This window comes from Rhinatrema bivittatum, chromosome 3 (assembly GCF_901001135.1).
Source record: "Rhinatrema bivittatum chromosome 3, aRhiBiv1.1, whole genome shotgun sequence".
Lineage (NCBI taxonomy): Eukaryota > Metazoa > Chordata > Amphibia > Gymnophiona > Rhinatrematidae > Rhinatrema > Rhinatrema bivittatum.
In genome coordinates this window covers 387,497,403-387,522,461 of record NC_042617.1, presented here as the reverse complement: position 1 = coordinate 387,522,461, position 25,059 = coordinate 387,497,403, and the positions used below count along the sequence as shown (strand labels likewise).

General features: G+C 44.2%; 1 protein-coding gene across 1 annotated transcript in view; it reads left to right on the top strand.

The window, feature by feature from the left end:
- Positions 1-25,059, top strand: part of DDX43 (DEAD-box helicase 43) — a 487,172-nt gene that overhangs the window by 282,041 nt on the left and 180,072 nt on the right. The window contains exon 14 of the mRNA XM_029595625.1: positions 23,343-23,481. Within this exon, the coding sequence (XP_029451485.1) occupies positions 23,343-23,481 (139 nt within the window). The remainder of the gene's footprint in view (positions 1-23,342; positions 23,482-25,059) is intronic.

Sequence of the window (25,059 nt, the reverse complement as noted above, 5' to 3'; positions counted from 1 at the left end):
GACACGAATCACAAGAATGCCCTTTAAGGGTTCACTACTGTTCAGCAGCGATCTCGAGAACTGGGCTACTAGATGGGGTGCCTCTCCTTTACCCCGTTTACCAGAAGACAGGCCGAGGAGGAGCCAGCGGTCCTTTTCTAGACCTTCCAGAGGTAGAAATTCTCAGCGCTTCAACCCTTGCAGGTCTCGCTATCGAGATCCTCGTTCCCAGGCCAGGAATCATTCCTTTCGGACTAAGCATAACAAGAAGAGAACCGGCTCGGGTTCCGGCCCCGGCCGCAACCCACAATGACAATCAGCCGACCCATCCGGGGGTAGCAGCCATAGGGGGCAGGCTAACCCTCTTCTACCGCAGGTGGGTCGAGATTACTTCGGACCAGTGGGTCCTCGCCATCATCCGGGAAGGATATTACCTGGATTTCTTTCGGCTTCTGCCGAACAAGTTTGTGGAATCTCCTTGTTCGCCACTCAAGGCAGCGGCACTAGAAGTGACCTTACAGAGGCTCCTGGCCCTAACAGCCATAATCCCAGTACCTGCGGAAGAGGTAAATTCTGGGCATTATTCCATTTATTTCATAGTACCCAAGAAGGAGGGCACTTTCAGGCCCGTCCTGGACCTCAAGTCAGTCAACCGACACCTCCCCAGCTTTCGCATGGAAACTCTACGGTCGGTCAAGAATTCAGTATAGCCAGGGGAGTTTCTCACCTCCCTAGATCTGTCGGAAGCCTACCTGCATATCCCCATCCATCGGGATCACCAGCGCTATTTACGCTTCAAAGTCCTGAATCAGCACTTCCAGTTCCGAGCCTTACCCTTCGGGTTAGCCACCGCGCCGTGGATCTTTACCAAGGTCATAGTAGTAGTGGCGGCAGCACTCAGGAAAGAAGGGATTCTCATCCATCCCTACCTGGACGATTGGCTGATCAGGGCAAAATCACCGGAGGAGAGTCACCGGGCAACCAACAGAGTTATAGCTCTTCTGGAAAGCCTAGGTTGGGTAGTCAACATAAAGAAGAGTTCCCTACAGCCGTCCCAGTCGCTGGAATACCTAGGGGTCCAATTCGACACCCACGACGACAAGGTCAGCCTTACCTCCAAGAGACAGTCGAAACTCCGGAATCATCTGCAGGTCCTGCTGAGCACCAGCCGGCCCACAGCTCGGGATTACCTACAGGTCCTCTGCCTCATGGCATCCACTCTGGAAGTGGTGCCTTGGGCGCGGGCTCATATGAGACCATTGCAACGCGCCCTTCTATCTCGATGGAGCCCACGATCGCAGAACTACGCCATACACCTACCTCTGCCGGCCAGAGTGCGGAATCAACTACGGTGGTGGTTGCGGCCCGGCCACATAAGCCGGGGGTCAAGAATGTCCTCCACTACCTGGATTCTGCTCACCACAGATGCCAGCCTGAACGGTTGGGGAGCACACTGCGAGGAACTCACCGCCCAAGGGCGGTGGACCAGAGAAGAGTCGAGGTGGAATATCAACCGACTAGAGGCACGGGCAGTCAGGCTAGTGTGCCTGCGATTTGCCCACAGACTTCGCGACAGAGCAGTCAGAGTGATGTCAGACAACGCCATCACGGTGGCATATATCAATCGTCAGGGCGGAACCAGAAACCAATAAGTGTCCCTGGAAATAACTCCCCTGATGATTTGGGCAGAGGCAAATCTCCAGGACATCTCCGCCGTCCACATTGCCGAGAAGGACAATACGACGGCAGTCTTCCTCAGCAGAGAAAGCCTAAACCCGGGGGAGTGGCAGCTGTCACCCACAGTTTTTCAGATAATTGTGGATCGATGGGGGACGCCAGCCATGGACCTCTTAGCGGCAGGTCCAACGCTCAAGTTCCCAGATATTTCAGCCGCAGGCGGGATCCTCGAGCCCAGGGGATCGACGCCCTGGTGCAACCGTGGCCTCGGGATCCTGCTATACGCCTTTCCTCCGTGGCCCCTGCTGGGCGCCATTGTACACAGGATTCAGAGACACAGAGGCCTAGTTCTTCTAGTAGCCCCGAACTGGCCAAGAAGACCCTGGTACGCAGACATGAGAAGACTACTGGCAGGGACTCCTCTATGCCTGCCTCCGCACAGGGACCTGCTACGGCAAGGCCCCATCCTCCACGAGGATCCAGCTCAATTCTCTCTTACGGTCTGGCCATTGAGAGGGCTAGACTGAAGAAAAAGGGGATCCTCGGAGCCGGTAATAGATACACTCCTCCGAGCACGCAAGATCTCCACATCACTAACATATATCAGGATCTGGAGAGTTTTTGAAGCCTGGTGCGACTCTCACAGCACCAATTCACATACCGCGAAGATTCCTATCATTCTGGACTTCCTACAAGACGGACCTTCAGAAGGGTCTGTCCCTCAACTCCATCAAGGTTCAGGTAGCAGCGCTGTCTTGCTACGGTCCCAGGAGTGACGGCAACTCTATTGCCAAACACCCAGATGTTTCACGCTTCCTGAAAGGAGTCAAACACATTCGCCCGCCACTGCAGTGGCCAGTGCCCTTGTGGAACCTCAACCTAGTATTGGAATTTCTAGCGGGGTCCGCCTTCAGGCCCCTTTGAGGCCTGTCCTTCCGTTTGTTAACCTTGAAGATGGTGTTCTTGCTGGCTGTGTGTTCAGCACGCCGCATCTCAGAGCTACAAGCATTATCCTGTCGTGATCCATTTCTTAGAATCACTCCAGAGGCTATCCATCTTCGCACAGTTCCATCCTTTTTACCCAAAGTGGTCTCACACTTTCAACTCAACCAAACCATATCCTTGCCTACCACGGAAGGTTTGAAGAAGTCTGAGGAAGGTCGAATGCTACACCATCTCGACATCGGCAGACTGCTGTCCAGATACCTGGAAATGTCAGAAGCAGTACGAAAGACGGACCACCTGTTTGTCCTGCACAGCGGGAAGAAGCAAGGGGAAGCGGCCTCATGGCCAACCATCGCCCGCTGGATTAAAGAAGTTATCAAGGCAGCCTACATAGAGGCGGGAAAACCACCGCCTCTACAGGTCAAGGCTCATTCTATCAGAGCACAATCGGCCTCTTGGGCAGAAGCTAAGCTGCTGTCGCCTGCAGAGATATGTAAAGCGGCGACGTGGTCCTCCCTCCATACCTTCTCCAGATTCTACCGTCTGGACGTCCAGGCCAGGGAGGACACAGCATTTGCGAGGACCATCCTAAATGGTCCTCGGGCAGCCTCCCGCCCAGTCCGGGAGTAGCTTTTGTACATCCCATTTGTTTTGAGTCCATCTGCTACACACTAGGAAATGTTGAGATTACTTATCTGATAATCTCCTTTTCCTTAGTGTATGCAGATGGACTCAGCATCCCGCCCGGCTGCCGGTATACATGGGGATTCACCGACTCACGGTAAGCCATGTTTTCTTATATAGGGCATCCACCCTGCCGGGAATCGACGCCTTCCAGCTGAGTACACTGGCGGTCTCCAGCTACCATCAATTGGTCAGGGTAATCCTGTTGATTAATCGATCGGTCAGTCACACATATATCCATAAAGCTTTTGCTAGGAAGATTACTGAATTGCTACACTTCCTGTGGGGGTATATGTACCCGTGCTGACGTCAGATCAGTCTCCAACTGCTAGCACGAGCACACAATACCCATTTGTTTTGAGTCCATCTGCATACACTAAGGAAAAGGAGATTATCAGGTAAGTAATCTCAACATTAGTTGACAGTAAGTTTTCTTCTGGTGATGAGCATCAATTAAATTTAAAGGTGTGTCAAAGCAAGTAGATAGTCAGGCATGAAAACCATGATAAACTAGAGGCTGTCTTTTTTTATTCATTCAAACATTGTAGTTGTCAGCCAGACATGTTACGTATACATACCAATAAACAGGATTTATTTAATTTTATTAGTCCCCCGACACGGCCATGTTTCGATTTCTTTGTCAAGTACACTGGTGAAGATAGTTCTTGATTTGTCCCTCCCGATGCACCTTAAGCGAAACACTACAGTTTCCACACCTGTGACCAGGAGGCAAGATGGCGACACTTAATAGCAACAGCTTTTTCATATTTACAATATAAACAGAATTCCACCAAAAATGCTCATTGAGTAAAATTAAAAAATTAAGGACAAAATTAAATGAATCGTAACAGCAAGGAAAAAAATACAATACTTTACAGTTTGGAGGGGGAAGAGAAAAAGGCAATGTCACCTCCTGAAGAATAACTATTGTTCATTACCTGGGGCTGCGTGCCCAGAGAGTTCAAGGAAGGCCGGCACTTCACTTTAAATTAACCACTTTAAAAACCTTAATTTACTACCTTATTATAGAAAACAGTCTGTATATTTCTCAATAATACTATTTATTATAGAAAATCCAAGTAAAGCCAGAAGGAGAATACAGGAAAAGATACAGGTTTTCCTGGGAGTGACTTAGAGCGTCTAATGGTGACGCATCAAAGCCTTCTCTCCCTTTTAGTTACACATTACAGTCTTATATACAGAATTTCACTGACAGTGTTCTCTGGGATGGGCCCCCTTCTTTTCTTGGAGTGGAGAATTACTGAAACTTGCTCATACTAGAAAAAACCAGGTGTCCTTATCTCTGTAACTAGGTCTTGAATTGCAGACAGTTCACAGCTTCTGTTTCTCTTACCATGGTTTGTTTTGCCTGCTCATAAAGACAAATACATTCCTTTCTCTTAGGGAAAACTGTTTCATTAATTTCATCATTTAATTATTTTAATCCTTACATTAACTCTTTAAATCCAGATTATCATACCCCTCTTGAAGAATTAACACTTCTAATTCTTCACACTACATGGCCTATATCTGACATTACTATCCTAGTGGTAGGTTAATCAAATCTTTATACAAAGAAATCAAAATAGTGGAAACTGAAAGAATGAGGTTGTATTTCTTTATGGGAATAAACATAGCATTGTTTTAAATTTGCATTACCCTCTTTTAGACTATTAAACATGGCTCTCATATTCTCTTAAGTTGCTGGTATATTTCTCACACATGTCTCTCAGACATCACACATTTTCACAGGACAAGCAGGATGGTAGTCCTCACACATGGGTGCCATCACAGGATGAAGCCCAATCACGGAACACTTTTGTCAAAGTTTCTAGAACTTTGACTGGCCCCTACTGCGCATGCCCAACATGGCACTAACCCTGCAGCCAGCAGGGGTCCCCCTTCAGTCTTCTTTTTTCCGCACAGCAGTAGCCACGCAGTTAAGCTCCACAGAGATTCCTGACAGGAATTTTCCTTGCGGAATTACTAAAAAGTTTCATACCCCACAGGGGTCCCTCTTTCGAATTTTTGACTCCGTGGTACTCCGGTAAGTTTTTACCCTTTTTCGGTCAATTCCCGTCAAGTTTGCCCCTCACGGCCTACTGGCGGTCGACCGTACCGCGGCTCGAGTGGCCATGGCGTCTGGGTTTCGTCGGTGCCCGAACTGTAATCGCACCATGTCCATCTCGGATGTGAGCACGATGTCCTGACTTGCACCAAATGTGCCCTAATGACACCCAAAGGTCGCAAGGCCAGAATGGAGTAGATGGAACTTCTCTTCCATGCTCAAACCCTGATGCCGTCTATTGCATCGACATAGTCAGAACCGGCACTGTCAACTTCGCGCCAGTATCGACCACCAACCAGTGACCGTCCGGCATCGACAACTTCTCAGCCTTTAGCTCCTTCTAGTCTCCCTCAGTACCGAGGAGATCGTAGAGAGCGACATGGCCATCGACATCGGAAGCCTCGGACCATCGAGGGAGTGAAATCATCGACCTCGCCATCGTCCGAGCCGCCGTCAAAGAAACCCCGTCCAGAAAAGGCACCAACCTTTTCGGCGACCAGGTCACCGAGGCAACCCTCACCCGAAAGGGGATTGGAAGCCGCGACTCCGCCTTTAATGGTGGTCCCTCCGGCTATGCCTCTGCCTCCTTCTTCTGTTCCGGAGCCGGGGCTGCTTGCTCCAGGTCTCCAAGAAGAATTGGACCGGGCTGGTTCAGGAGGCCATTGACAAAGCGATGAATCGACACCGGGTACCGATCATGGAACTGACCGCTGACCTGATTCTGGCAGCGTTAGCACCGCTGCTCTCGAAGATGGAAGCGCTCATCGCCGCTTTTCCACTGACAGATCCCAGGTCACTGATGGGCTCCGGTGCCCTCTCCGCTTACCTTGTCATCGGGAGGAGAAACACAGTTCTGCATCCCTCCATCGGGAGTCCTACTAATGCCTCAGCCATCGATGCCGATACGTCCTTTGATGCCGATACGTCTGGCGCCACCGATCCATTCATCGATGCTCTCTATGCCTGCACCAGTGCCTTCGATGCCTTCATCAGTGCCTCCAATTATTCCTTCAATTCCTTCGGAACCTAGACCAGGACCTTCAGGGATTCCACCAACTCGTTCCCCTAGGGCTCCTAGAGGGGCAGATGCCGATCCCTACGATATCTGAACAGATTATTCTTCACCAGACACCGATGACTTGCCTTCACCAACGTCTCCTTCTGAAAGCAGAAAGCGTTCTCCTCCAGAGGACCTTTCCTTCATAAACTTCGTGAAGGAGATGTCTGAATTGGTTGTCTTCCAATTACAGTCCGAGCACGATGACAGGCACCAAATGATGGAGTTGTTGCAATTCCTGGATGCTCCCAAGGAAATAACCTCCATCCCCATTCACCAAATTCTTCTGGATCTCCTCAAAAAGAACTGGGAACACCCTGGCTCTGTTGCTCCAGTCAACAGGAAGGCTGACACCACTTATTTGGTACAGACAGCCCCAGGTTTTCAAAAATCTCAATTGGATCACCACTCTGTCATCGTGGAATCTGCCCAAAAGAAAGCAAAACCTCATACTTCCTTTCCCACAGGCAAGGAGCAAAAATTTCTAGATGCCATTGGATGCCGGGTCTTCCAGGACTCAATGCTCATCTCTCAGATTGCCTCTTACCAGCTGTATATGACCCAGTACAACAGGGTCTTATTCAAGCAGATACAGGACTTTGCAGAGTCCCTGCCGCAGCAATTCCAGGAACAACTTCAAACCCTAGTAAACAAAGGGTTTGAGGCGGGCAAGCCTGAGGAGATCATCTTACGATATCTTTGACACTGCTACCAGGGTATCTGCAGCTGCTATCTCGGTGAGAAGATGGGCATGGCTCAAGGCTTCGGACCTTTGCCCTGAAGTACAGGATAGATTGTCTGACCTGCCCTGTATGGAGGACAATCTGTTCAGCGAACAGATTCAACAAATGGTGGCGGAACTCAAGGACCATCATGAGACCCTGAGACAGCACTCTGATGTCTTCTGATTATGCCTCCAAACAGCCATTCAGGAAGGATACTAAAAAGGCATTCTTCCGTCCAAAGAAGTCCTGTCCTCCACTGTCTAGGACTCCTTCCACGAGACCTTTCCATAAGGCCCAATTTCGTCAGACACGAAAACAAAAGCCACAAGCAGCTCCTCAGCTGGGCCCAGCTTCTGGTTTTTGACTTCTGCATAGAGAGCAGCAGCCAGCTTCCATTGCCTCAGATACCAGTGGGAGGTCGATTGTGCCAGTTCCACAACAAGTGGCACACAATCACCTCAGACCAGTGGGTCCTCGCCATAAGCTCTCATGGTTATCACCTGAACTTTCTCTCCATCCCACCGAACTCCCCACCTCGGCTGACTTGGGGAACATCCGACCACTCACCACTTCTGGAACAGGAGGTCGTCCTCCTCCTCCAGTCCAGAGCAATAGAACCAGTATCCTCTTCCCAAAGAAGCCTAGGATTCTATTCCCGGTACTTTCTAATCCCCAAAAAATCAAGCGGCGTTCATCCAATTCTGGACCTACGTGCCCTCTACAAGTACCTCCGAGAAAAGTTCAAGATGGTAACCTTGGGTTCCCTCCTTCCTCTTCTGCAAAAAGGAGACTGGCTCTGCTCTCTAGACCTCCAGAACATATGCACTCATATTGCGAAACTCCATCTCATCGCAAATACCTGAGATTTCTGGTAGGCCCCAAGCACTATCAGTACCGAGTGCTTCCATTCGGCCTCGCGTCTGCACCATGAGTCTTCACGAAATGTCTCGTAGTAATTGCAGCCTTCCTCAGGTCTCAAGGTGTTCACGTCTACCCCTATCTAGATGATTGGTTGATCAGGGCTCCCACTCAGCAAACTGCTCTGTCGTCCCTGCATCTTACCTTACCCTGATTTTGCTAGGATTTCTCGTCAGCTACGACAAATCCTGCTTATTCCCATCTCATACCTTATCATTCATAGGGGCAGACTTGGACACCTTGCAGGAAAAAGCTTTTTTACCTAGACAACGAGCTCTCACTCTCGTCTCTCTTGCATACCAACTGCAGTCTTAACGCTACACGACTGCATGCCACTTTCTCATCCTACTGGGACACATGGCATCCTCAGTTCAGGTCACCCCAATGGCCCACCTAGCCATGAGTCATGCAGTGGACTCTAAGGTCACAATGGACTCAATGCATTCAGCCCCTGTCGACCATTGTCTACGTCACGGACTCACTCAGTCAGTCTCTCGCCTGGTGGAAAAATCAGATCAGTCAATTCCAAGGCTCGCCCTTCCAACCTCCAGATACTTAAATAATTCTCACCACCGATGCTTCCAATCTCATCTGGGGAGCCCATGCGGCCAATTTGCAGACACAAGGAAGTTGGTCTTCAGAGGAAGCCAAACATCAAATCAATTTCCTGGAGCTGCAAGCAATCAGATATGCTCTCAGGGTATTTCAGGATCGCCAGTCCAATCAGGTCATCCCGATTCAGACGGCAAACCAGGTGGCCATGTGGTACATCAACAAACAGGGAGGGACGGGCTTCTACCTTCTGTGTCAGGAAGCTGCGCAGATATGGGCGGAGGTCCTCTCCCATTCGATGTATCTCAGGGCCACCTACTTGCCGGGCGTGGACAATGTGTTGGCAGACAAGTTAAGTCGCGCCTTTCAACCGCACGAGTGGTCTCTAAACCCCGTAGTGGCGGACTTGATCTTCTAGGAATGGGGTTACCCTCATATAGATCTCTTTGCAACATGTCAAAACCGCAAACTACAGAACTTTTGCGCTCTCACTCGCAGCCAGCACTCACAACCAAGAGATGCGTTCTTCCTCTCATGGGCGACAGATCTCTTATATGCCTTCCCTTCAATTCCACTTCTCTCGAAGACTCTCGTGAAGTTACATCAGAACAAAGGAACCATGATCCTGATAGCACCTCACTGGCCTCGCCAAGTGTGGTTTCCAATATTTCAGGATATCTCCATTCGCAGGCACATTCCCATGGGAAAGGACCCACTTCTGATTACGCAAGACGACGGGTGCCTGTGCCACCCCAATCTGCAAGCCTTGTCCCTGATGGCATTGATGTTGAAAGGTTAATCCTTCAGCCATTTAACCTTTCTGAATCAGTTTCCCTTGTCCTGATTGCTTCACGGAAGCCTTCCACGAGAAAATCTTATTCTTACAAATGGAACAGGTTTCAGTCATGGTGCTCTTCTCAATCCCTTGACCCCTTTACCTGTCCGATCACAAAGTTTCTGGACTATCTCTGGCACTTGTCTGAGTCAGGTCTAAGAACTTCCTCCATCAGAATGCATGTTAGTGCGGTGGCTGCCTTCCATAAAGGTGTTGGGGATGTTCCTATATCAGTACAACACCTTGTAACACATTTTCTGAAGGGCTTGCTTCACCTCAAGCCTCCACTGCATCCTCTGGCCCCTTCTTGGAACCTCAACTTGGTTTTAGGAAGGCTCATGAAACCACCATTCGAGCCTCTCCATTCCTGTGAACTTCGCTATCTCACATGGAAAGTGATTTTCCTTTTGGCAATCACTTTGACTCGCAGTTAGTGAGTTACAGGCCTCAGTTACCTATCCGCCTTACACTAAACGTCTGCAAGACCAGGCAGTACTTCGCACTCACCCTAAGTTTTTGCCTAAGGTAGTGTCAGAGCTTCATCTCAATCAATCCATTATACTACCTACCTTTTTTCCCAGGCCCCATTCCAATCCAGGAGAGCAGGCTCTGCATACCCTTGACTATGAACGGGCTCTAGCGTTCTACCTAGACCATTCAGCTGCCCACAGGAAAAGCACTCAATTGTTTGTCTCTTTCCATTCCACCAAATTAAGGCAGCCTGTGGGTAAGCAGACGCTCTCCTCCTGGTTAGCGAACTGCATATCCTTTTGCTATCAGCAAGCAGGAATTCCACTTCAAGACCGGGTTAAAGCACATTCTGTGAGGGCCATGGCGACTTCAGTAGCACACCTACGATCGGTGTCGCTTCCTGACATTTGCAGGGCTGCCACCTGGAGTTCTCTCCATACCTTTACAGCCCACTATTGCTTGGACAAAGCCGGAAGACAAGATTCCATCTTCGGCCAATCTTGTCCTGCGTAACCTATTCACAACTTGACATACCAACACCCTTCCTCCTGCCCGTTAAGGTTCAGGATGCCCTAGGCCAAATTCCACCCCAGTTGTTGTGCTTGTTGCACGTCTTGGATACATTTGGTGCATACTTGGACATCCTCAGCTCGGTACTCACCCATATGTGAGGACTACCATCCTGCTTGTCCTGGGAGAAAGCAAATGTTGCTTACCTGTAACAGGTGTTCTCACAGGACAGCAGGATGTTAGTCCTCACGAAACCCACCCGCCGCCCCGCGATGTTGGGTTCGTTATATTTCTTATTTTATTTTTCGGCACTTCCTGTAGCTTTTTAAACAAGACTGAGGGGGGGACCCCTGCTGGCTGCAGGGTTAGTGCCTTGCTGGGCATGCCCAGTAGGGGCCAGTCGAAGTTCTAGAAACTTTGACAAAAGTGTTCCGTGATTGGGCTCCATCCTGTGATGTCACCCATATGTGAGGACTAACATCCTGCTGTCCTGTGAGAACACCTGTTACAGGTAAGCAACATTTTGCTTTCTTTGCTTACTCAGTCTGTTTCACATTTACTCTGCATTCCCATGCTGTTCAGGCCTTCTTGTTCCAGGTATTTCTTGACACATGAGGTAGTTATTCTTTTTAAAGCAGCAATTAACAAATAACCTATATTTTTATTTTTTCCTCTTAATGTTTGGGGACAGTCATCACACTCAGGGCCATCCCACTGTCTTAGGTTGTCAGAGGGCATACTCTGAGCTTACCTGTCCTTGTAAACATGACTCATCCTGAGGAGGTGCTGTATTAAAGTAAGCATAGACGTTCTGTGTACTTGACCTCTAGTATAGAGGTTCTGTGCCATACTTGACCTCTAACATTGACTGTATTCACGGTGGTAGAAGACATTGTTTTAGGCCCATAAAAACAATAAACAAGTAGGCAAACACATCCACACTACTTTCACATTCACAAGCAAAGGATCAGAGCAAACAACAAGTAATCACTGCCAATTACCCCTAGTAATGTGAGCCAATTTAACAGTAAATCCCGTCAATTAGACCAAATTCAATGGAAATTCAACCTGGTCCTTTTAAAATAGCACATACTTTGCTTTGGGATAATAACAAACATTTGCACATATGGCTGTGATAATTCATCAATAATCCTGTTAAAACATATTCAAATTCACAAGAAACAGCTTTTAAGAATGGTCTGTAAGCTGTGTATTTGTGTACCATAAATTGGAAAAGGAATCCCTATAACTAATGGAATGATGCCTGTAATTGCTAATAGTGTGGTAAGATTTAGGAAATCTGATGGCTGTTGCAATTCTCTCTTTAACCTGAAACCGGGAGTAAGTAAATAAACATTTGGAACTATAGACAAATTCAGATGTTGTGTGTGTAAGGCTTTCATTGAAACAAGTAACAGCTCACTCTGTGGAAAAGTGTTCAGCATGCTATGTGTTCTGTACAGGAAAGTGAAGAAATTCAAGAGAATAAAAAAAAAGGGAAAAGAATGATATTCCCCTCTGGAATCTTAAATGTGGTCAGACTAGCTTTAAAATGCTGCAAAACACTTGGAATGTAGAGACTAATAAAACTGCATTAACTCAAACTGTATCATCAATTTGAAAATCCAAAAAATGGCATCTGCAAAAAGGCATATTGACTAGGTATATATGACATTCAATTATCACATCGTCATACAATCAAGGAAAACTGCATCTGGGTAAGGCATAACAAAACAATTACAATGTGAAAATCAGGCAAATGGAGTACATATTTCAGTTCATATAATGATGGGTGCAGGATGAATTCTGTGGCAAAAGCATGACTTCAGTGGTAAAGACAAAGGATGGAATAAACTCTGAAAATCAATGGTGTATTCAATTCTTTCAGTAGGGTGCATTATTTTTTCTTTCATCGAAGCATAAGTGATGTTTGTGGATCAAATACCTAATGTAATAGAGCAACACAAATTCAAATTAATCAATTAGAAGACTTCATTTGCAATAATCAGGACCACAAACAAATCAGGTCAGACATTACATCACAGAACTGACACACATGCATTCATTGCACAAAGGACAAAACAACATATTGTGAGCTTAAAATTAGATCAAAAAAAGTTTGAAAACATGTCTGGAAAATATTTGGATAGAACCAGGATAAAACAAAGATCAGAATTCTGTTTAAAATTGAAAAAGAAAATAAACTGGAAAAATTTGGAAAAATAAAAATATCCTCACTTCTATCATGGCAGGAAGGCTGTCGACCTGGAAAATAAAATCTAGCATACAACAAAATTATTAAAATGATTAAAGTGAAATTTTTTACTTCTTTCGTATTTCTATTATGCTGCTAGGAGGTGCTAGCACAAGTTGCTTTGTGGAATAATACCAATTTTAGTTTTTAACTTTGAAGAATAAATTCAGTCAGCAGAACTCTGAGCTACAAAGATATCTCTGCCTTTACTGCTGGAAAAACCTTGTTCTGTGAAACAGCAAAACATTGTTAGGGCAATTCATATGTTTAAAAAAAATCAATTTGGATATGCAAGAAAAACCCTAGGGAGTGCTTTAAATGTACTGGTGTGAGTACTAAACCTTTAAATGCTTGTACCAAGAAATTGTAACTTTTTCAATGTTTCTCTGTACTTTCAAAAACAATCTCAATCTTCTCAGTCCTTGTAATTAATATAACCATGCCACAGCTCCATTGTTGTTCACATACGCACACCTTCAAACAATATAATAATGCTCTGTTAAAACAACCAAAACTTTTTTTCTTTCCCTTCGTCGTATCAGGAAAAAAAAGCACTTTCTCTTCATTCACCCATGCTGGCTCAACCTTTTTTTTTTTCCCTCTCGCTAACTCGACAACCCCCCCCCCCCCCCCCCCCCATATCTCTGTCTTGTAATTATCTCTGCTGTTAACCCTTCACGGACTTATCCTTTCAAGTTCTAAACTTTAACATGAGTAAATGCTTTTGTCAATATCCTCAAAGAATGCCTGAAATTTGCCTTCCATCTCTGGAAACGTTTTCTGAAATCAAATTAGTATTTTAACTCGACACAACAAGTTCTCCTGGGAATTCTTTTTAATTCTGAAACAATATATCGTGTTCAGTAACCTTGATAGAACATTAAACTATCTGAAACAAGGAAAAGCAATGTCTAACAATTCCATAGTGCAGGGCAGACAGAGAGCGGGAACAATACAAAAAAATAAAGACAAATAGGAAAAAACTTTCTTATCGCATAAGCAACTCTAGAATTTCTCATCTATTTACTGGCATAACACTTTCCTAATATATTAACTCAGAAAGTAGAAGTAAAAGGAAATTATCTCATTTCAGAACTCTGTCAAAAATTTGCTCCGTTCAATGAGAAAGGCATGCAATTATTAACCAAATGTTTCACCTCATCTCTTGGAATAATAAGGATAAAACATCAAAATTAACTCATTACAGGCAAGTATCACTTCCGAATAAGCTTTCATTAAGTATGCTGGACAATTTGGAAAAATAAATCTTTTACTTCTAAAAGAGACAGGCTTCCCTGAGCTATAGCCTATCCAAGGGTTAAATTCTGATTCTTGACTCTCGTAAAGGGGGATGATACTGCCGCTTGGAAATCTAATCCTGTGCTAATCTCATGCTTTCATGTAATCATGTACATTTTAAATTAATGCAAATATTACGTTAGAAATTTTCCTATCTTTTTAATGCTTAATAAATTGCAGAACCGAAGCTGAAAAAACATCCGTTCTCATACCAGCTTGTAAATGCATTCTTCTCCGCCCACACATCCATTCATGCAGAAATACTGCACAAACTAATATTAAGGCACTCACGCTTCTGATACTGCGCTTGAATTACTAAGGCTTATCACTTTGTCATTAGGTCGGGGGATATTGACGTGGGGCTGAGGTAGGTCTCCATTGATCTGGATCCCATTCTTGGGATGTGGGGCTTCTCCGTCCTGGTAAGGCAGCCTACGTCATTCGCGGAAAAAGTGCCCACGATTACCGCACCGCCAGCATATCAAATTAGGGTTTCTTCTCAAATTCCATCGCTCCTCTCTACGCTGATCAAAACCTCTGTCTCGGAGACTAAAGGTTCCGCGAGATGGTCTACGCTGGGCTATCTCATATAAGACTGTAGGGGCACTCTGAGCGCTGGGTGCTGCGTCAGAGTCACAGCTACTTTTAGGCATACCGGCAACAGTAGCACTATTCTGCTCTGGGCTATCTCAAGGGAACACAATTTAGTCTGCAACTTCACCAAATCATCTGCAGGTTTAATCTGTCCTCCTGCATCGGGAACCGGAATCCCCTTGTGAGAGAGTGTGTTATGGGGCTGACACATACTGTCAGAATTCAAAAAGAGCTTAGTCATGATAAACCAATTATGCACTTGCATGTGAAAATTTAATTTACTTACATTCAGCATAGATATTCTGATAATGAATCTCAACATCTGGGAGAGCTGTCTGTCAGCGAACGAACCCTCTTTTGGCCAGTTTAAACAAAGCTCCTTCATAGACCAATTAATCCACTTAAAATGACATTTTAAAATCTGCTTTTCATTAGGGCGATAAGAAATAACTTCCTCTACAGGTGTCAGCATCTGACTTTCAGCCGGAACTGAAACTGTCTTTCTCAAGACTGACGCATCTTTATAATTATTACACAAAGATATAGAATTTGCAGGAGAAAGAAGCACAATAGAACAAGGAGAGGGTGTGCACAAATTAATGACTACAACACAACATAATATAACAAAACAAATTAGTCACCCAAGGATCCTGAGCGCAATTTCTTAAATTTTTTTGCTTACCTCAACCTGGGGATACGCTGGCACTGTCTCTCAGCCAGTCTTAAATCACATCACGTCGGACGGTCACCATTATGTTCATTACCTGGGGCTGCATACCCAGAGAAGAGTTCAAGGAAGGCCGGCACTTCACTTTAAATTAACCACTTTAAAAATCTTAATTTACTACCTTATTATAGAAAACAGTCTGTATATTTCTCAATAATACTATTTATTATAGAAAAGCCAAGTAAAGCCAGAAGGAGAATACAGGTTTTCCTGGGAGTGACTTAGAGCGTCTAATGGTGACGCATCAAAGCCTTCTCTCCCTTTTAGTTACACATTACAGTCTTATATACAGAATTTCGCTGACAGTGTTCTTTTCTTGGAGTGGAGAATTACTGAAACTTGCTCATACTAGAAAAAACCAGGTGTCCTTATCTCTGTAACTAGGTCTTGAATTGCAGACAGTTCACAGCTTCTGTTTCTCTTACCATGGTTTGTTTTGCCTGCTCATAAAGACAAATAAATTCCTTTCTCTTAGGGAAAACTGTTTCATTAATTTCATCATTTAATTATTTTAATCCTTAGAACAACTATTTAAATCCAGATTATTATCACTATGCGATAAGTATGTTGAGCATCCAAGTATAATATCTGGGAAATTACCTCTCACCTTTTGCCAAAACAAAAACACAGTGGGACAAAAAAAAAGTGATATAACATGGCCTTCGGAAGAGACCAGGACCAACAATTATGAGCGGATGCTATGCTAGCAGGTGCCACTTTAAAAAAAAAAAAAAAAAAAAAAAAAAAATCAACAAAAACTTTATTGAGAATTCGATCAGACCCCGGTAGGCCACTACCAGACACATAGTGAATTCACTAATACATTTAAAGGAAGTTAGACACATTCCTACTCCCATAGCAACCTAAAACTTAACTAGGAACTGATCAAAATTGAGATGAAGGCAGCAGTCCAGCAGCAAAAGGGGGGCTTCCCAGTCTTTTGCATCGAGTGTCACATGTATGATTTTTTACCCACCGGTGAGAAGTTGTACATGTGCATGCGATGCAAAGAGCTCCTGGCTCTCAGAGAACGAGTCCAATCTCTGGAGGCTAGAGTGGCAGACCTGGAGGAGCTGAGGCAGACAGAGAGGTATATAGATGAGACCTTCAGGGACATAGTAGTCAAGTCCCAACTTTAGACTGGCAGCCCTGGTGCTGCCTTGGAGGAAGAAGGTCTCATAATGGGAGAGCACCAACCAGGTGTAGCAGGAAAGGATCCTGTAGCAAGGACCTGCTCTCTAGGTGATGCATTGTCCTTTCGCACTGAGGATATCTCCCCAAGGCCTACTGCCCCGGAGAGAAGAGTTAGGTCGGCCGTCATAGTTGGTGATTCGATTATTAGGAATGTAGATAGCTGGGTGGCTGGTGGGCGTGAGGATCGCCTGGTAACATGCCTACCTGGTGCGAAGGTGGCGGACCTCACGCTTTACCTAGATAGGATTTTAGACAGTGCTGGGGAGGAGCCGGCTGTCGTGGTACACTTGGGCACCAACGACATAGGAAAATGTGGGAGGGAGGTTCTGGAAGCCAAATTTAGGCTCTTAGGTAGAAAGATTAAATCCAGAACCTCCAGGGTAGCATTCTCTGAAATGCTCCCTGTTCCACGCGCAGGTCACCAGAGGCAGGCAGAGCTCCGGAGTCTCAATGCGTGGATGAGACGATGGTGCAAGGAAGAGGGATTCAGTTTTGTTAGGAACTGGGGAACCTTTTGGGGAAGGGGGAGTCTCTTCCGAAGGGATGGGCTCCACCTTAACCAGGGTGGAACCAGACTGCTGGCGCTAGCCTTTAAAAAGGAGATAGAGCAGCTTTTAAACTAGAACAAAGGGGAAAGCCGACAGTCGCTCAGCAGCGCATGGTTCGGAGAGAGGTATCTTTAAAGGATACTAATGATGCATTAGAATTAGGGCATCCCGACAGTGAGGTTCCAATAATTAGAAAAGTAGTCCAAGTGCCTGTAACTAAAAACTCACCTGAGCAAAAAAATTCTAACTTATCCCTATCAATTAAAAAGCAGAATAAAAATACAAACAAAAAACAAACTTTGAAATGTTTGTATGCTAATGCCAGAAGTCTAAGAAGTAAGATGGGAGAATTAGAATGTATAGCAGTAAATGATGACATAGACTTAATTGGCATCTCAGAGACATGGTGGAAAGAGGATAACCAATGGGACAGTGCTATACTGGGGTACAAATTATATCGCAATGACAGAGAGGAGCACTCGGGAGGAGGTGTGGCGCTTTATGTCCGGGATGGCATAGAGTCCAACAGGATAAACATCCTGCATGAGACTAAATACAAAATTGAATCTTTATGGGTAGAAATCCCTTGTATGTCAGGGAAGACTACAGTGATAGGGGTATACTACCGTCCACCTGGTCAAGATGGTGAGATAGATAGTAAATGCTAAGAGAAATTAGGGAAGCTAATCAAATTGGTAGTGCAGTAATAATGGGAGACTTCAATTACCCCAATATAGACTGGGTAAATGTATCATCGGGTCACACTAGAGAGATAACGTTCCTGGATAGAATAAATGATAGCTTTATGGAGCAATTGGTTCAGGAACCGACGAGAGAGGGAGCAATTTTAGATCTAATTCTCAGTGGAGCACAGGACTTGGTGAGAGAGGTAACGGTGGTGGGGCCGCTTGGCAATAGTGATTATAATATGATCAAATTTGATTTAATGACTGGAAAAGGAACTGTGTGCAAATCCAAAGCTCTCGTGCTAAACTTTCAAAAGGAAAACTTTGATAAAATGAGAAAAATTGTTAGAAAAAAACTGAAAGGAGCAGCTACAAAAGTAAAAAAATGTCAGAGGTGTGGTCACTGTTAAAAAATACCATTCTAGAAGCACAGTCCAGATGTATTCCACACATTAAGAAAGGTGGAAAGAAGGCAAAACAATTACCGGCATGGTTAAAAGGGGAGGTGAAAGAAGCTATTTTAGCCAAAGATCTTCATTCAAAAATTGGAAGAAGGATCCACCAGAAGAAAATAGGATAAAGCATAAACATTGGCAAGTTAAATGTAAGACATTGATAAGACAGGCTAAGAGAGAATTTGAAAAGAAGTTGGCTGTAGAGGCAAAAACTCACAGTAAAAACCTTTTTAAATATATCCGAAGCAGAAAGCCTGTGAGGGAGTCAGTTGGACAGTTAGATGATCGAGGGGTTAAAGGGGCACTTAGAGAAGATAAGGCCATCGCGGAAAGATTAAATGATTTCTTTGCTTCAGTGTTTACTGAAGAGGATGTTGGGGGGAGGTACCCGTAATGGAGAAGGTTTTCATGGGTAATGATTCAGATGGACTGAATCAAATCACAGTGAACCTAGAAGATGTGGTAGGCCTGATTGACAAACTGAAGAGTAGTAAATCACCTGGACCGGATGGTATACACCCCAGAGTTCTGAAGGAACTAAAACATGAAATTTCAGACCTATTAGTAAAAATTTGTAACTTATCATTAAAATCATCCATTGTACCTGAAGACTGGAGGATAGCAAATGTAACCCCAATATTTAAAAAGGGCTCCAGGGGCGATCCGGGAAACTACAGACCGGTTAGCCTGACTTCAGTGCCAGGTAAAATAGTGGAAAGTGTTCTAAACATCAAAATCACAGAACATATAGAAAGACATGGTTTAATGGAACAAAGTCAGCATGGCTTTACCCAGGGCAAGTCTTGCCTCACAAATCTGCTTCACTTTTTTGAAGGAGTTAATAAACATGTGGATAAAGGTGAACCGGTAGATATAGTATACTTGGATTTTCAGAAGGCGTTTGACAAAGTTCCTCATGAGAGGCTTCTAGGAAAAATAAATGTCATGGGATAGGTGGCGATGTCCTTTCGTGGATTGCAAACTGGCTAAAAGACAGGAAACAGAGAGTAGGATTAAATGGGCAATTTTCTCAGTGGAAGGGAGTGGACAGTGGAGTGCCTCAGGGATCTGTATTGGGACCCTTACTGTTCAATATATTTATAAATGATCTGGAAAGAAATACGACAAGTGAGATAATCAAATTTGCAGATGACACAAAATTGTTCAGAGTAGTTAAATCACAAGCAGATTGTGATAAATTGCAGGAAGACCTTGTGAGACTGGAAAATTGGGCATCCAAATGGCAGATTAAATTTAATGTGAATAAGTGCAAGGTGATGCATATAGGGAAAAATAGCCCATGCTATAATTACACAATGTTGCGTTCCATATTAGATGCTACAACCCAAGAAAGAGATCTAGGCGTCATAGTGGATAACACATTGAAATCGTCGGTGCAGTGTGCTGCGGCAGTCAAAAAAGCAAACAATGTTGGGAATTATTAGAAAAGGAATGGTGAATAAAACGGAAAATGTCATAATGCCTCTATCGCTCCATGGTGAGACCGCACCTTGAATACTGTGTACAATTCTGGTCGCCGCATCTCAAAAAAGATATAATTGCGATGGAGAAGGTACAGAGAAGGGCTACCAAAATAAGGGGAATGAAACAACTCCCCTATGAGGAAAGACTAAAGAGGTTAGGACTTTTCAGCTTGGAGAAGAGACGACTGAGGGGGGATATGATAGAGGTGTTTAAAATCATGAGAGGTCTAGAACGGGTAGATGTGAATCGGTTATTTACTCTTTCGGATAGTAGAAAGACTAGGGGGCACTCCATGAAGTTAGCATGGGGCACATTTAAAACTAATCGGAGAAAGTTCTTTTTTACTCAACGCACAATTAAACTCTGGAATTTGTTGCCGGAGAATGTGGTTAGTGCAGTTAGTATAGCTGTGTTTAAAAAAGGATTGGATAAGTTCTTGGAGGAGAAGTCCATTACCTGCTATTAAGTTCACTTAGAGAATAGCCACTGCCATAAGCAATGGTTACATGGAATAGACTTAGTTTTTGGGTACTTGCCAGGTTCTTATGGCCTGGATTGGCCACTGTTGGAAACAGGATGCTGGGCTTGATGGACCCTTGGTCTGACCCAGTATGGCATTTTCTTATGTTCTTATGTTCTTACCACCCTCTGGGAAACAAAAAAGGAAAATTGAGTTAAGCTGGAGGGCAGTGAAGTATGCAATGAGGAACACCAAAAATATCCCCAATCCACATCTTCAGAATAGCAAATATTTTCCGAGCACCAGAAAAATTGTAACACAAGAGGAGCAAGAAACAGGTCATTATTAAGAGATTTATAAATCCGAGAGGCCAAATGACCTATAGGACCAAAATCTTGATAGAGGATAAACTGGGGAAATCAGCCAGACGAAATTGGGAGAGTAGAGCAGGAGATACATGAAGTTGTAACTAGGCATAAAACTGAGTGAGGTAAAGAGTAGGATGCATCCAAATCAGAAAAGGAAAGTAGAGAATTGCCCCACAAAATCTGGGAAAGAAACCAAAGACCACTATCTTACCACATTTTCCAATTGAGGGGAAGCACCACCAATCTGAAAGTGCGGCTGGAGCCATATCAGTGCTAGCTTGGAGAAACCCCCCTTGTTGGAAAGGAGGAGGACCCCAAGTAATCATATTCAGTGAAAGTACTATGAGTAGAGTGGATGATTAGGTGAGTCTTGAGAGAGCCAATAGGAGACATTCCTATAACCGCTGCCAAGGGGAAGGGGAAAAGCAAATCTTAACATTAATGGAGATGAGTTGCAAAGTGGATACAGAAGCCATAGCATAGGCAGATACAAAAATGAAAACACAACTTTCCCAATAAAAATGTGAGCGACAATTGGTGATCAAAAAAAACCAGGCAGCCTATCAAAAAGGGCAAGAACAAAAAAAAAAAAAGGGTGTCATGGTAAACATTGAAACAGAGAACCGTAGCCAAAACAATTGGTAACAAGTGTAAAATGAGCCTCAGGGCAGAACCAGAAGCCAAGCAAGATCCAACTGAACCAGAATGGAAAAATACATTGCCCTTGCAAGGTAATGAAAAATAGAAAAATTACAATTTGTGCGCCAGTAACAGCAAAGGCTTCCCTTCAAATAATGTGCAGAGATATAGAAAAAAAGGTAACTGGAAAATGTCAAATGAGCCCCCTAATCAGGACTAGCACAGCAGAAAAGGAAAAAGTGGGAAGGCAGCTATAAAACCAGGAGTCATGTCACCATTTGCTACATGGACTCCAGTGATGAGAGAAACAAGTCCAGGTCATCAGGCTTCTCAAAGGTCTTGGTTTGATTATGGCAGGTAACGTGCCATCTGTGCAGGATACAGAACGCCATACCGGTCACCCGGTGCTTGCAAATGGGGCCAATGTGCCAGGAAGGCTTTACGCAGTGCCGCTGTGGTTTTTTTTCCAGGTCAGGCACAAAAAGCAAGGTGTGCCCTTGAACTTCAACTGGCAATTTGGTTCGAGCTGCTGCGAGCACCTTCAAAACTTGCGGATATCGCAGCAACTTAAAAATAATAGGCCGTGAGACTCTAGAGGTCTGGAGGGGCCAAGACTGGATCCAATGATGTGCTCAATTTCGAAGGATAAATCAAACTGCAGCTGAAAACATTCAGGAATCATGATGGAAAGAAAATGTGAAATATCAGACTCCCTCTGAGCCTTCAGGGACACTAAGAACCTGACGTTGTAATAATGACTGTGATATGCCAAATCTTTCAGATCTCTTTGGAGGCACTCCACTTTCAAGGTAGGTTGTGGGAATGAGGCAATCGCCAACAGAAGAGATGCATTTTGGGATTCAACGACCTCCAACCGTGCAGTAAAGGAAACTAACTATTGGGAGATCACTGAGAGATCAGAGTGGACGGCTGCCATTGAGTCCGTGGTGCTCTGAAGCATTTTTTTCAAATGCCAGAGTTCAGCCAGGACAAAATCTGCCGACACCATATTTTTTGCGGAGGCTGCTTTGTTCAGAGATGAGATCCTGCTTGGAGCGTTTTGTGCCGGCAGCCACTGCAAAAGCAGCCTCTATCTTTCCAGGTTTAGTCCCAGACATAGCCAGGCACAAGTTGATGCCGAAAAACAAAAGCGCACACTGAGTGAAACAGCTGAAAATAAGCAGGATCTTGCGGAACAGCTGGATCAGGCAGCCATCTTGGTCGCTGCTTGAGAACACCCCGCCCCCCCCCCCCTAATTTTCTGCATTCTTAACCTTTTCTTATCACTGCCCTTCATCTGTTCCAAGCATGTCCAAAATCTTTTGGTGCTGACCTCCATTACTTCCACTGGTAATGTAGAACTTGTCGTCATCCTCCTTGATTCTTATAAGATCAATACGTTATCCAACACCCTGGCTGCCTTCCATATATTATCCAGTTTTGTAATGATTCTCACATCTACCAAAATTTCCGAAACTGTTCAAAACATTCACCCTCTCTGTACTCATTGATATTTGGGTTTTAGCCATAGTCCCTCTGGGCAGGTTACCCCAGCCTTCTTGGAAGCTTGATGCAGTCACTCTACTGTTTAAGATTGTAATTGTTGCTTCGTGCAGGTAACCCCGGTGCTGCTTTCTGTCTTGGGTAGATGATCTTACAAAATCCAATACTTAATCACGGCATGACTTATCACCAAGCCTTGTAATTATCTAAACATCTACCAAACCTAGTGAGGTGCTTTGCCAAACATCCAGCTTCTTAGGTCCTCATGGACTTTCTGGCACTGACCTGGTTGGTATCTGGAGAGTTTTATCTTGCTGGTACTAACCTGACATCATAGTGCCATTTGGAGCATGTTTGAATTGAGCTGGAATTCAGAGGAGCAGGAAAAAATTAACATAGGAATGGTGCAAGTCAACTTAAAGCATTGTTGAAACTCTTTATCATATTGTGGTTCCTAATAATAGTTTATTAAGGGATATCATATCTTAGCTAAGAAGGCTGATTGCCTGTTAAATTATTGACCACCTGTCCAGGCATTGGATCTTGAATTTCTTTGGCACCAGAACTACAGAGGTTGCCAGTATGTGTGATTTGGATGACATCACACTAGATGGACAAGGTAGGGGATTGGGATAGTAGTAATAGCCATAAAAAAAAAAACTTCTCAATTTAATAAAAGTATAACCTTTGGTTAATTCATTCATTACAGGAAAAGTGAGAATACTGGTAGCGACTGATTTAGCAGCACGTGGGCTTGATGTGCAAGATGTTACTCATGTTTTTAACTTCGATTTTCCTCGAAACATTGAAGAATATGTGCACAGAGTAGGACGTACTGGAAGAGCAGGGTAAGCACATTTATGATAACATACCATTTAAAGCGATGATTCTCAGTTGGGTCCTTGAGGACCATCTGGCCAGTCTGGTTTTCAGGATGTCCACAGTGAATACGCATTAGGTAGGTATATTTGCATACAGTGAAGGCAGTAAATGTAAACATGTTATGCATATTCATTGTGGATATCTTGAAAATTAGGCTGAAGAACCACTAAAGGACCAGCAGAAAAGATGTTTAGTATAATGAACTATGGAGACCACCACAGGCTACCTCTTCAGAAGAAGGTGGGCATGAAAACATATGTATTTGAAACAGTATCACAACCTACAAATATTCAAGTTTTTAGAAACACATTTGCAGCAGAACACATTTTTCTCTAACTGCTATTTATATTTTCTCCTTCAACTGTTAGGTTTTTATTGATAACTAGATAATTAACAATAATAGTTATAATATGAGAGCATATATGTATTTAGAATTCTTCTACTGGCAAATTAAGAGAAAAATTGTTGCATAAAATAGCTATGTATAATGCAAGTGGACAAAATGTAAACACAGAGCTGTACTTCTCCGAACACAAGCAGGATAGAAGTATTCACACATTGGCATTATCTGATTTATTTATTTAAGGCTTTTATATACAGACTTTCTTGATACAAATCAAATCAACTCTGTTTACATCGAACTAAACAGAACTATAACCAACCAATCAACAAGTGACAATTTAAAGGAGCATAAAGTTACATTATAACAAGGATGCCTTAACTGGGAGAAGGAAAAAAAGAGGGGGAGAACGAAGATAAATTACTATATACAATGGAATATGGGAGGGAGGCAAGGAGCCGACCTCATGATGACTTGTGAGCATGATTAGTGTTTGTTTATTTACATAAGCGATATGATAGTTCTAAATCAGGCTGTTGGGCTAGTGGCGGGGAAGGCTCGGCAGAATAGCCATGTCTTTAGTTTCTTTTTGAAAGAAAGTTAGACACGTTTCCTGCCTGAGGTCCGGAGGCATGGCGTTCCAGATGGAGGGCCCTGTGATAGAGAATGTCTTGTCTCTGATATTTGAGTGGTGTACAATTTTGATAGGGGGAACATGTAAGGATCCCTTGTAGGCATCTCTTAAGGGTCTGGTCGTCGAGTGTAGTTTGAGAGGGTGTGAAAGATCTAATGGGGTCTGATGGTGAATATTTTTGTGGATAATTGTCAGTGATTTATGAAGGATCCTGAAGTTTACTGGGAGCCAGTGAAGATCTTTTAGAATGGGGGAGATATGCGCTCTCCGATTAGTATTTGTTAAAATTCTCGCCGCTGCATTTTGGAGCAACTGGAGAGGTTTTATAGTAGAAGCCGGTAGACCTTGCAAGATGGAATTGCAGTAGTCTATCTTGGAGAAAAGACAGATCTGAAATCGTAATGGAATAGGAGCGGTTTGAGTTTTTTGAGTACTTGTAGCTTGTAGAAGCACTCCCTTGTGGTATGTTTTATAAATTGCTTTAAGTTCAAGTGACTATCTATTATGACTCCAAGATCTCGGGCGAGGGATATTTGTATGTTAGAATGCAGTTGGTTATGAAAGGGACTA